The sequence below is a fragment of the Lissotriton vulgaris genome, chromosome 1_1 (assembly GCF_964263255.1).
Source record: "Lissotriton vulgaris chromosome 1_1, aLisVul1.2, whole genome shotgun sequence".
Classification (NCBI taxonomy): domain Eukaryota; kingdom Metazoa; phylum Chordata; class Amphibia; order Caudata; family Salamandridae; genus Lissotriton; species Lissotriton vulgaris.
This window is the reverse complement of record NC_141685.1, coordinates 983082831-983097010: the sequence shown is the minus strand read 5'-3', so window position 1 is coordinate 983097010 and position 14180 is coordinate 983082831. Positions and strand designations below refer to the sequence as shown.

The 14180-nt window shown below is 43.2% G+C and overlaps 1 protein-coding gene across 4 annotated transcripts in view; it reads right to left on the bottom strand.

Moving 5' to 3' along the window:
* The window catches only part of LOC147748342 (uncharacterized), a 158068-nt gene that overhangs the window by 100521 nt on the left and 43367 nt on the right, over positions 1 to 14180 (bottom strand). For all 4 annotated transcript variants that reach the window (XM_086960446.1, XM_086960468.1, XM_086960457.1 and 1 more), the window contains exons 4-5: positions 12759 to 12869; positions 5448 to 5561 (exon numbers count right to left, since the gene is read on the bottom strand). In XM_086960446.1, the coding sequence (XP_086816572.1) occupies positions 5448 to 5561; positions 12759 to 12869 (225 nt within the window). The remainder of the gene's footprint in view (positions 1 to 5447; positions 5562 to 12758; positions 12870 to 14180) is intronic.

The window sequence follows — 14180 nt, the reverse complement described above, 5'->3', positions numbered from 1 at the left end:
GTCTAAATATGTAAAAGAAAGAACTCATTTACCTCAACGTCTTAACTTCTCTTTCCATTTTCAGTGACTCCTTTACCTCCCCAGCGGCTTCTCTCTCAATCCTTCTCCTTCCACTACATGTGCAACTTACGGTCACTTCTGTGAAGGCCCACACTGCACAACTGCGACCTTCACTCCCAAAAGTGTAATCAAATTGGTGCTTCATAACAAGGGAGCTCCCAGATGTTGGGAGGTCTATATGTGAGGCGAAGAGTTTTTCTGAAATCAGTGGGTGCTACGGGCCAAAACTTAGATGAATTGCTTGAGTTTTGCCTGGGCCTTAGTACCACATGGTGCAACATGGGCTTTTTGAGGAACTTTACATGAGCTATACCAGTGTTTCAGTGCTTGAGCAACAGTGGTACTGATGCAGAGCATGACAGCAGTGCATTTACAGAGCTATGTGTGAAGTTGAGGTATTTTTACAGACTTGCATAAAGTGTGTTCATTTGCAGAGCTTTGTCTATTGTGTGAAGCAGCATGTGATTACAGCTATCTGTTGAAACTAGAGTCTAGGGCATGACATCTTGCCACCCTCTGTGTCCTCATCCAGTTTGGTCCTCTACCTTCCCAATTCATTTTTGAAATCCATGTATTTTCTAGGCAAATGACTACCACGCTTAAACACAAACCCCATCGCTGTTGCCTTCAGAGATGCCACAGGTGTCTAGACACACGCTTTTTATGTATTTGGCCACGTTCCCTCTCCTTGGACATGTTTTGTAATATTTGAAATTGCACCTCACTGTATCTGATCCATGTGTCTTCCCAATGTTGAACTAACTGGACATGCTCTGATTCAAGAGATATGCTCACTTGCCTTGTAACCATTCCATCCCTAAGGACATTTTTCTGAGAGCTCCATCAGAACATTTTCCCTCTGCACCAGAATGCATGGTCTCTATGGATCCAGCTTTTATCACAGGATATTCTCTCTATGCCTGACTGTCCTGCATTTTTATGTTGACATGCTCCTTCCTGGATATTTCACCCATGTCACAGGATCTCTTCTCCACTAGAACACCCTCATTCTGATTTGACGTGATCATTCCCTTTGAACTTTCACTCTCCCTTCCTCTCTTTGCAAGAGTGCATCTTGACGGGTACTCTCTGTATGCTCCTGTACTTGAGCCATTGTGCCCTTGCACTTCAGTCACCTAAAACTTTAGGATGTTTCTGAACATGTCCCCTCAATTCTAGACAGATATTCCTTGTGCCAGAACCAGAATCCCTCCAAATGCGGCCTCTGAAGTCTCCTACCTCCTTTTGGAAGCTGCTTCTCTACATAGATAGATATTCTATTCTCTGTTTAGTATGTCATTGTGCCTGCATGTCTCTTGTCAGGTTAGAAGTCACTTGTGTGAAGTATCTCATTGTTTTTTCTCTATTTCTCCTAAATATTGGAAGCCTTCCTAATGAATAGGTAGAACATTCAAGAGATGAAACAACTAGCACATGTAGAAATAGGATTGTGCATGGACATTGGAGTTCAGCTGTGAAGAACATTTTGAGCTGATGGGGAGCATTGTATTCACCAATGAACCCTTTAGTGGGCAGGGAGTTCTTTATAGAAGAGGGGGGCCTATACTGTTCATTGGGCTCTATGCTGAGCAATGAGCCCAGTTAATTGCTGAAATGAGAGCTCTGAACTTAACATACAGCATGTACTGAACAGATACATTTGCACTTGGCACTATATTTAATGTAGATACGCTCATGCTGGAGCAGCTGTTTTGTGCTTTATAAATCCCCTTCATTAATTCATCTTAGCAGAGTAGACCTAAACTGAATATCTGGGGATCTGAGCTTTTTGCCTAACCAGAGCGCTGCACACAATAGGGAGTCCTCTAATAAGTACCGGAGGAGATTTGTATTTAGAAGGGTGTTCTATGAGTAAGAGGCTCTGTTTGCTCAGTAGTGTTGAGCAGGTCAGCTGGTGATTAATGAACTCTGTACTGAGCTATGAAGGGTCAGGATTTTACGAACCAGGCTATTAAGTATTATACCAGGGGTATCTTTCGACTTGTTTCTAATGACATTTCTTGAACCCTGTGCTGTAATATGTACCATTCAAACTCCTGTTTTTCAAAATTGTACAACAGCATTTATTGAAATGTATGTTGTAAATGCAATGCACCATTTGAAACTTTATTTTTTGTTGTTGCTATGGTTTATGTCTGGCTGGGGGATGGCTGTAACGACCGGATTTTCGGACCAGATAGAATCAGCTCACCAAGACACCACTAACCCAGCCGAAACGTAACCATCTTCCTCCTCAGGACCTACTTACAAAAGGCACCTGTGTACCTACCTAAGGATGGGGAATTAGCAATATACAAGCTTGGATCTTTTACAACACCACACTCATACCTTATAATCTTGCGGCAACATAGGCCCAGACTAGACTACCCTGAGGCAGTTCGATTACTTACCATTACACACTGATCACCATCAGTGCTCGCGCAAGCCACAACCTTGTTGGTATACGCACTGTATCCTCCCAGTGCTCTCACTATTTCATACATACACAAGCCACAATCCTGTGGGTATACACATTGACCACAGTCAATGCTCTCGTTAACGTCACTTTCCCTAGAGGCAATCTCATTAAACACCGTATCCCCCCGGTGCTCTCGCAAGCCACAATCTTGTGGGTATACACATCGACCACAGTCAATGCTCTCATTAACGCCGCTACACAACGACGATCACTTTCCTATGAATACCTTCAGCTCTCCATATTGGGAAATATCTCTATCTACTAGGATTACAGATAATACAATATTATAGATTATGTGACAGATAGACAGGTCAATCCTCTCTCACACAAGAATGGCCAAATTACACTGTGTAAAGGTTATTCCCTATTTCGAGTGCTCCTCTACTCCCTTGCTCAGTTACCATTTACCTGGACGGGAGACGCATCCGTTCACATAACAGCATCTGACTAGAAGAAAGGTTAACTTTATCATAAGGTAGTAACAATCACACACTAGTTCACTAAGAACTGGGGCATCTTTATTCATTAATAACAACAACAATATAATACTGCAATATAACACATAGCCTGAAAAGCAAAAGGAAAGGTTAGAATGTGTGTGCACACTAATAAGAAAGGGTCGACGTCACCTTATGAGTATGAAGTCTGGACTCAGTAGTCATCTGGGTTCCCTTTTCGTCTGTGCCTTGGCTCGTCTTAGGATCACCCCTACAGTCACGGATACACATCTGCACCGCTATGCTGTCTCCTCCGTTTCCCTCCAAGTCACTGGAACCTTCCTCTTATTCTCTGTCTCGTCTGCTACACTCTCGCTGTTCTGCACTACTCCTCTCTCCTCTCAATCACGGACTATCTTCACCTTCCAGCTTCGCTCTTATAAATCAGTTTCTGCCGCTCTGGTATTCATTCTCTCCACTAACTGCTTCACTCTGCATGCTCCGATCTTAATATCAAAGCTCGCCAGCTGCTCCAGCTAAAATAACTTCAATCTTTCTAAGAGAGTATTAGCCTTCGGACTTTCTCGGACTTCAAAATGGCGACTGTCTGCCTTAAGTTGATTAACTGCAATAATGCTAACGGCTAGCTGCCGCCTACTAACTGACTGACTGACTGACTGCTTCGTGCTTTCGCTAATATGGAACCTTGTTCATGCATGGAAAGTTACGGCCAGTAACCTGCCGCCCACCAAATTCTTGTACCACCCAGTGCCAAGGACACGTTCTCAGCCGGCCGGCCTTACGTTATGTCTACGACACGAAGAAAAATACAGTCTTTCGATAAGGGCCAGCTTGAGCTGGTTCTCTCCAAGCGAACAACACCTCATAACTAAAACATTACATTTGACCTAAAAGCATCCCAAGCTGCCGAGGCAGAAAGAAAGATGGAGTCTCTCCCGTTCGAGGCCTGCAAGGCCCGAAATAAGCATAACTCCATTAGAAGTATACTAGCAACCTTACAAAAGGACAGATTAGTACTAGTACTAAGGAATCTATCCCTTAACATAAGTTTATAGGTCCTAGAATAAAGAAAAGGATAGGGAATTACATCAAACACCTTATAAAGAAGCCAGGTCTGGGGTTCCAGTCCTCCTATTAGAATGATAGCAGGCTAAAGTCACCTTCACTCAAAAAGGGGCAGAAAACTCGGTCAGAACAATGGCCCACTCTGGAAGGCCCACACCCGAATGCTCCTCGTTCATTTTGGTGAGCTTGCTGTATTCATGAACTCCTTCAACTTAGATCTCAGCTTTTCGCTGCACTTTGCTTAGGATCCACCAGACGCCCCTGATGTACGGGCAGCGGACCCCTGGCCTGAGAGCTCTAGACTGAGTCCGGAGCATCCATGTTCTTTGCAGGGGGCCCCCCTCACGGTTTTTACGCCACTGCTTGAAACACTTCTGGAGTCACATGACTCTCCCTTTTCATCGAAGAAGGGGAGGTAGTGAAAAATGTAGTAAAGAAAAAGGAACATATTTCTGTACAACCTGATACCCTAATCACAACATTAAGATTAGGGAAAAAGAACCCCAAAATGGTGGTCATGTAATGTGACATTGGGTGTCTACAGTCAAAGTCATAATGAATCATTTTAGCGCCACTAAAGGCGGACAAACCATAGATAAAAAGGTATTCTGACAACAAATTACAGACTCAAACAGTAGATATCAGAATAATGCTCAATGTGTGAATCTGAAGAGTTTCAAACACTGAGGCTATTGCTAAAGGTATTTATCAAATTTAATTTGTTTCCTGTTAAGGGCAATATCGCATATTTATACAAACTATTTAGTCTTGGAATTAGAAGGGAAGTGTTAATATAATAGAGTTCTAGGACTTCTGTGCAAGGAGGAATCATCTTTAGCATGTGAATAAAATAACAGCCTAACCCTGCACCAAAATATGGCACATCATTTGCTTTGTCTTGTTTCATAATTTAGTCAACTCAAACAGAAAATGTGGTCCTCTGCTGCTTACTTTTATTGGTCCTGCATAAAGTGACATTTGTATATTCTCCGTTTGTAAGAAAAAAATTAATAACGAAGTAAGGTGGTGTACAGCATGCAGAGACGATTTCATCTGAAACTGAGTTACAGTAGCAGATTCGAGCGAGAAAACAAACTCAAAAGAGATTCATTTAAAATGACAGCAACAAAAAGAATATCTTGATGTTGTTAGCAAAAAACAAAAGCAATATCTAGAAGTGTATGTAGTCATCATAGTGGGGATACCAGCAGTGGGAGGGTACACTGAATAATGATAACTTTTAATGGAACTGCTCCAAGACTTCCACATCAAATTACAGAAGGTGCGTCCTTTGGTTAGTCTACTAGAAATAGACTGCACTTTTTAACAAAGGTTTTAACCTTTTCAAACTGAATAATACGATTTTCCAACCACTTCGTCCTCACCTGTGCATGGACCATCACGCCTTCCCTTATGATGGGTGTCTTGTGAATTTTTCAAATACTCCATGTCAATTCTGGTTTTCTTGAGTAGCACATCAGAATCTTCTTCCACATCTCCTATCAAAAAAGAACAAAAACGATCATTAATACTTTCATGTGAAAAGATGCATACGCAAACATGATGTTTATATTTAGCACCTCATAAGTGTAAAGTTAAGTTGTGCATGTGAAATTCTCTACCCTCCAAACCAGTAGTGAACACTTGGGGATTAGAGGGAGCTGATCACTCCATCTAATGAGCCATCTGGAGCTCAACACAAAAACAATAGGTTAATAACAATTTGTTCAAATGTGAGTTCCTAATAAAAAAGATGAGTGGAAAGGGGTAGTGTACGGGACTTTAATCCACCTGAGATAGTGAACTTTGGACTGTATTGTACATGGGAGTGCATTATGACAAGAACTCAAGTTACAAAAAAATGTGTGTTCAGACTGTACCCATAAAGGTAGACAGCAAAGTATTCATGAAGAGTGATGATAATTAGAAAATCGACAAAATATAGACAGGCGCAGCATATTTATTGCTTGGAAACATCTACAAAAGAAGAGAGCTAGCTATCCCTTGCAGTACCCAATGCACTCTCTACCAATAAGTGAATAATTATTCAACGAAAGAGGAGTTATGTGTAAGAGTTTTGCAGCCATTCTCCTACTACAGGACAAATTGATCCCTCCAATAAAGGTTTTCCCTCACTCTGCTTACACATGAAGGAACATTCATCAAAATGTAAACCCTTTCCGGGGGTAAAGTATAAGGGAAGTGAAAAAGTTTATTTAACTAAAACATTTAGTAAAAATATTTTTATATTAATTTAAGTATATTAAAAGAAGTAACATAATCAAATATATTATTTATTATGCCTTAGTAATTATTAAAAGAGATGTATAGAATAAACTAAAAGTAATTTAATTAGATTTCACTAAAATGTAATTTTAAATCACTTTTAAAAACAAAAAGGTTATTAAAATAACGTATCACTAAAACATATATGATGTATTTTTTAATTTGATTAACATTAAATTAGCTCTATTTCTAACTTTTAAATTATTTAGTGTTATTATTTGAAAAATATTTATTATGTTTCGAATTTTTTGAACATTAAGTTATATTTGAAATATTTCATGAAACATTATTTACAATAAAGCTGTAATTTACGTCTATACTTTGATTATTTACATTAGATGGGTTTTGTATTACCAGTGGTTGAACATGAGTGGTTTGGTCAGGAATTTACTGCTGTCCCTTTTTAGGTCTCGCCTGTCGATGCGCATGCGCATCGAGCAAGCGAGACTATAGCGAGTTATCCACTCTTTATCCACACTGCAAGGAATCGTGGCGATTCCTTGCAGTGCACGATAAATTTAAGGTCAATGCGCATGCGCATTAAGCTTATGCGCATGCGCATTGACCTTAAAAGTCACATGCGCGTGCACGTCCGTCGTGTTTTACCCCCTCCGCCCCCTCCCGCCGTGTCGCATTTCTCCTCCCCCTCCCCTCTCTACCTTCCGTCTTCCTGCCGTGTCACCTCTCCCCTCTCCGCCCCCTCCCCTGCCCGCCCCCTCCCGCCGTGTCGCATTTCTCCTCCCCCTCCCCTCTCTTCCTTCCGTCTTCCTGCCGTGTCGCACCTCGCCTGCACGTTTTCGGCAAGGAACTTTGCCAGCGCTTGTTTTTAACGATACTGAGGTACGTCACTAATAGGTATGGCTTTTTGACTGATTCATAAAAAGCCTTCTCACGTCACTGCTGCACATTCAGCTTCGCCTCTAAGCAGATATGACAAAGGCATAGATTAATGCCGTCTGGTCTGTCAGGGGATTATACTGGAATCAAACGGAGGGGCCCCTCTGCACTACTGAATTCAGCTCCACACTGCACAGCAAACGGCACACAATGTTCAGAGCTAGAGAAGAGAGCGCTAAACTGTAGAATGAATAAAGGAAAACTAACCTAGGCATGCACGGGCTCTCACCAACCGTTTAACGAGAGATCAAATATGCAGAAATAGCTTCTCGGATCCGCAATGATTTCCTAGGCGCCCCCTGGCACGGCATCCGTAAACTCAGTAATTCTCTCTTCCCATTAACGGCAGTAATGGAGTCCCTCCTGAGGGCAGTGTGCACCTGGTCCCACACATTTTAGAATTCGTATTTTAATATTGTAGTCCGACTCCCCAACAAGGGGCACACGAGCACAACGAGCGCACATTAACACTGTAAAACTGGAGGAACACCGAGAGGGCTAGTAAACATTTGAAACATTACACATTCTCACCCTCTCCTGATATGTGCGCAGACAGGCATACCCAACCCTTTGCATCAAGCCGCACTAATCTGACAACAACTGCTGTGAAGGTTGCAAAGCTGTGCCCTTCTCCAGTAACATGCCATTTTCAGTCCGGTTCTGAGAATTAGTTGTGTTAGTCCTCCAGAAGTAAGCCTTTAGCAGAAGGTGGGAACAGTGATACCTCAGAACAGGAACGTGCCCTGCCATCCTCCAATAGTAACCAATATACAAAATGTCCCCCACTCTCCATGTTACTCCTCATCTCAATGAAAATCTACACGTGTCTCTCTGAGCACCTACACACAATCAACATCATGGTTCACTTGCTAAGAAGATTATAATTCAATACATAAAAAATGTACAATACCATATGAATTTTACGTAGGCTTGATAAATCAGAAGTGATCTAACTGACCGAGTGTTTCGTGACAGATACTTCTGCAACACCCCCTCACCTGCTCCCTCTCCATTTTTCACCAGCTCTGCCACTTCTCCTGCCAAAAATGCAACATTAAATCACAAAGCCCTTCTTGGTATAGCACACCCTGCTCTTTGATTTATTATGCACTGTAAATCAGATTGGTTTAGGTACTGTCTGCAATCAGTAGGAGCCATGTAGAACTAACTACAGAACATAAAACACTGGCACACCATTCTGAATCAGCGACATAGAAAGATAAGTAGGAAACCACAATGTTGAGCCGGAAATACAGCACGGCCAATAAGTTACCAACCCAAGTCCTCAAAAGTCTACTCTCCTAGCTAACAACAGTTTTCATCAAAATCACCCAGTTCTGCTGCCAACACATCCATCTACTGACTACTGTTCCACCCTCCAATGATCAGTTTAGAATTTGTTTTATTAGCTTTACCCTTTCCCATGATTTTTCCGCTCCTAATTTCTGAACCTAAAAAAAAAACAAAGCATGTATAAAACTCTTGACAAAAAATAAAAACATTCAGCACAGAAAGATTGGGGGAGGCTTCAACAAATATATTTGTTAAGAGTATGGGTTCCTCTTTGAAGCACGTATCTATTTCTCCCTGTTAAACTACAGTTACATTCTTATAAAATAAAAACAGATGTGAAATATTTTAAGATTTGGACAGGGAATCTCCTCAGTGTTTTCAGAGGTCACGTCCTTTGCAAAGAACCTCTGCAAGAGCTCAAGATACAAAATGGAGCATCATTAGGTTATACAGGCTGTGTTTGTCCAAGTGAAAAAGATTCACAGCCAAAGCATGTTCTTTTTTCAAATGCAGATTTCTGCTTTATTCCTCAAAACGCGGAGAGAAATTTACTATAAAGAAAATTCGATCCTCAGCAGAAAATAAATTATGACTAGGTTTGTAAAGCTCTTATTCAACATCTTTAGCCGTGCCCTCATTCATCCCCCACGCTGCATGCCCGTGCACCATCACCGTTTATTTACCCTGGCAGCCTCACTAATGCAGGTAAGTCTGCATTACATGGAACCTCAGCTGGTTCAACAAAAGAATGGCTTTCTAGTTTTGTGTACACATAAAAAAGCACAACAAATTGGTCCCTGTGTCAATGTCGGCTTACTCATAGCTTCACTCTGTACCACACAGCAGTAGGGGACTTGTCACAGCTTCCTATCCACTATTTAAGACTGAATTACTGTAGAAAAGGTATGTGTTATTATGATGTCGTGGTTCACTATAGAAAAAGGGCATGTTTCTGCAATATATTTTAGGCACTGGCAGAATTGCTGATGAGCCCCTTATGATTCGCATACTGCTTGCTCTAGCCCCCCTCCCCCCCCCCCACTTCCTTTATGCAGCTCAGCACTTCACGTGAGCTAACATGGGCACACATGAAACACAGAAATGCAGTGTTATTGTAAGAGAAAGTGTGAGTGTGTGTTTGTTGTAAAGACTATGTCCCCACATGGATAAACCTATGCCGGACAGACCATCCAATCAGTGGTTATCTGTGCCAGATGTGTATTGCAGGACAAAGGCTTCTTCGGGCTGTGCAGTTTTCCCTGGACCTCTAACGCGCACAGCGATCCGAGGAGTCTGGTAGAACCAGTACTTTAGTTGAGCAGCTGCTCGCATGTACTGAAAGGGAGAGTACCTGCACTTCTCAGCAGGGATGCAATACTTTTAGTATGAGAGTACCAGTGCTTCTCAGTAGCAAACAGGTACTCTGGGACAGTGAGCACCTACACTTTTAGATTTCCATTTCAAGCATTTGGTAGAACAATTAAGCCTAAAATGACCAGAAGGCTCCATTTTACCAAGCCATCACTTACTCATGCTTAGGTTCAGTGATATTTGTAACAACGATGACAACACCAAGGTGGGGGCATCATGTATTTGGTCAGGTTACATTCTACATTTCCACCAATCTTCGGACACAAGCCACGCCTTGCTAGTGGCAGGTGGGCTGGGTGATGCCTCAAAGATGGGCGTCTTGCCTGACAAAGGCATCACTTATGTTGCATTTGTCACAATTGGAGGTCCTGGCTAAGTCCCTGGTGCTCCTCAGAAGCCGAACTCTAAACCGCGAACACAAAGGTCACTCATACGCACTGCCGCCAATGCTCTCGATATGAGTGCTGCTGTGAAAGATTATCAGCTGTATCCAGGAGACATGGGATAGTTTGGCGTGGGTGGTACTCTGTTGCCTGTAGTACAGCATGCAGGCAAAATACTAGTTAGCGGGCCACTCAAAGATGGCCGCTCCTTCAAACCTAGGGTACGGAGTCACCCTTGATATGAGGTGGACTTCCGGTCTCTATTCTTTGTTCTAAAGATGACAACAAGTCCATCTTCACTGTTGAAGGCAATGGGCTCAATTTGCACAACAATAGCAAATTTACTCATATAGCCTTGCAACCAATTTAGTAGTATATTTAAAGTTTATTTGGAATTCTCAAACAAATCCAGGAGTACGCTTTGGAAGCTGTGACAGTTGCAGCTTTCCTAGAGTACTCGTATTATTTGTGTACATTCATGCATGTGCCAGTATTTAACAAAATGTACTTTCTGTGCTGACTTTTTATTTTAATGTTTAAAGAGTGGATAAGCCCCCATAGCCTCACCCTCACTCACCCTCACTCACCCTCAACCCCTCACACTCACTCACCCTCGCCCTCACTCACCCTCAACTCCTCACCCTCACTCACCCTCAAACTCTCACCCTCACCCTCACTCATCCTCACACTTACTCACCATCACTCACCCTCACCCTCACTCACCCTAACTCACCCTCAACACATCACCCTCACCCTCACTCACCCTCAACACCTCACACGCAACTACTCACTCACCCTCACTCATCCTCACTCAACAACACTCAACTTCACTCTCTCAACGCCTCACCCAACACCTCACCTTCAATCACCATCGACATCTCACCCTCACTCACCCACAAAAAATCAGCCACAACACCTCACCCTCAATCACTCACCCTCAAACATTCACCCACACTCACCCTCCCTCACCCTCAATTCCTCACCCACACCCTCAACACTTCACCCTAAACACATCACTCATCCTCAACGCCTCCCCCTCCCCCTCACTCACACTCACCCTCACTCACACTCAACACCTCACCATCACTAACACTCAACACCTCACCCTCACTAACTCTCAATACCACAATCACACTTCCCCTCACTCACACTCAATACCTCACCCTCACTAACACTAAAACACTCAATCACCCTCACTCTTACTCTCACTCACACTCTACACCTCAGCCTCACGCTCAACAACACACCCTCAACACCTCACCCTCACACCCTCAACACCTCACCCCCTCAACTTCACTCGCCCTCACCCTCAAACACTCACCCTCAACACCTCACACCCTCACCCTCAAATCCTCACCCTCAACACCTGAACCTCACTCACTCTCCACACCTCACCCTCACTCACTCACCCTCAACACCTCACCCTCACTCACTCACACTCAATCACCCTCAACACCCTACCCTCAACACCTCACCCTCAACACCTCACCCTCAACACCTCACCCTCAACACCTCACCCTCAACGCCTCACCCTCAACGCCTCACCCTCAACACCTCACCCTCAACGCCTCACCCTCAACACCTCACCCTCACTCACTCTGACTCACCCTCACTCACCCTCACTCACAATCACTCACACTCAGTCACCCTCACTCACCCTCACTCACCCTCAACCCCTCACTCACCCTCACTCATCCTCACTCATCCTCAACACCTCACCCTCACCCTCATCCACCCTCATCCACCCTCAACCCCTCACCCTAACTCACAATAACACTCTCTCACCCTCACCCTCAACTCCTCACTCACCCCCACCCTCACTCACCCTCAACACCTCACCCTCACACAGTGCAATAGGTCTCGCAGGATTTTAGTTAAAGCTTTTACATTTGCTTATTGCTTTTTTGATTTGTAATTCTTTTGCATTGCCTACAAAAAAATAAAATGCAAAAGATTTACAACAAAAAACCTATAAACAATTCTAAAAGCACTAACTCTAATGCTGCGAGACCTATTGCATTTCTAATGCTTGTTGACTGTAGTACTTTAGAAATGCAGTTTGTGAATACCAATGTGCTTAATATTTTTGGGAGGGTGCATATCCCTCCCTAAACCCCTTCACACTCCTCCCTAATCCTCTCCCCAGTAGAGCCAATTTCCAGACACTTCCCTCGGTCCTTCCCACATTTTTTATTAAAAAGTATACTTACATGTGCAAAGACTCTGGTGTTGCGGTGGAGATCTCAGCATAGAAAGAGATAGCAGTTTGTGAATAGCATATTGCAGTACTACAAAATATATTACAAAATGCAGTTTGTGAATAGGCCCCTCCCAGTGTGTTTATGCAATGGTTTGTTTATGGATGACAACGGCTGTGTGTGTTTTGTCTGAACACGTATCTGTACATAAAAGAACACTATTTGTTTTGCCAAGGAGCCTGAAGGTTCACGTGACTTTCTAACTCACCTATGGAAGGGTTTGTCCTGCCTTTTGTCTCCGAATCCTCATTGTCCACAGAGCACAGACCCTCTTTCTCATTAGCTCTTAATGAAAACACTGAGTTGGCAATCAATGGACCTGTTTTAGGCAAAAAAAAACATTGATAACATACTTATAGCGCCCTGTAAAATGACCAAATGCACAGTCGAGTTATTACGGAGATAATTTCTGGGGGTGAGCTCTGCGGTTTCCTACAGCTCATTTTGTACAGGTCAGAAATGAGACAGGGAGAATGACAAAGGATGGGCAGTGTGAGGCTTGTATGTACAATTAAAGCGTTCTAAAAATGAATATGTTGTCTTCGGAATAATCATGAAACTTGCTTAATCTGAGCAGTTATACGTCAGGGAAAGATACTTGACCAAACTAGTTATCACATACCACTCATAAATGTTTAGCTGCCTCACCTTAATATGGAAAGTTTAACATATTCCCAAACCCATAGACCCAAGGAGGAGCCAGGGAAGTATTAAATATGAAGAACAGAGTGGCTCCCTGGGTCTCACTTCCAGAAACTAATTTCAGATAAAAGTAGTGACATCCATTACTGTGTCCAAAGGTATGTATGTTTTCATTTTGAAAACAAAAATACGACCAGAAATTATGATTATTTTCATAATGCATATATATGTATTTGTGTGGGAAGCTGGCTCTTTATAAGATATATCAAAATATGATATATCTTGCACAGAGTCCAGGGATTCATTTATGAGTGGACAGGGGCTTGCTCTAGCAATCCTAATGTGGGGTAGTGTGGGGGTAGGGGGTACTGTGGTTGAGCAGCCTGAGGCCCTTATTACGGGTTTGGCGCTCTGCCCATCGCACTAGGATTGCGGCGGTTGGACAGCCACTGGACCACTGCGGTCTGAGGCCCCTAATATGCTGGTGTTGCCACTGCAGCACCACCAGGCATATTGGGAGTTTCCTCACCACCACAATTTTCATGGTGGTGCGTCGCCATGAAACCTGTGGTGAGGAAACAAAGTTGGCCCTACAGGACCCCCTGTTGGCTCTGCACCATGGGGTGCATCCCTGTGTGCATGCACCCTCAATTCCTGCAGGCAATAGACTTAGCAGCCCATGCCCTGCAGGAACTGCTTTTGACGCTTCCATTGCGGACCACAGTGGGACCGACAAAGGACTGCCGGCCAGAGTAAAAATAAGTTGCACTCTGGCGGACGGTCTTTAATAGGTTTGGCATTCTTTGACACCCTGCTCCGGGACACCAAAGTCAATCAATCAATCAATAAAATTACTTTATACGGTTACTTTACTCCCTCTCCCACCCCAGTCAACAACCAGCGGATCTATTCAACTGCTTAACACAGATCCAAGGGTGGATGAATAATTCAGCCTTAAAACTGAATGGATCGAAAACTGACATCCTCC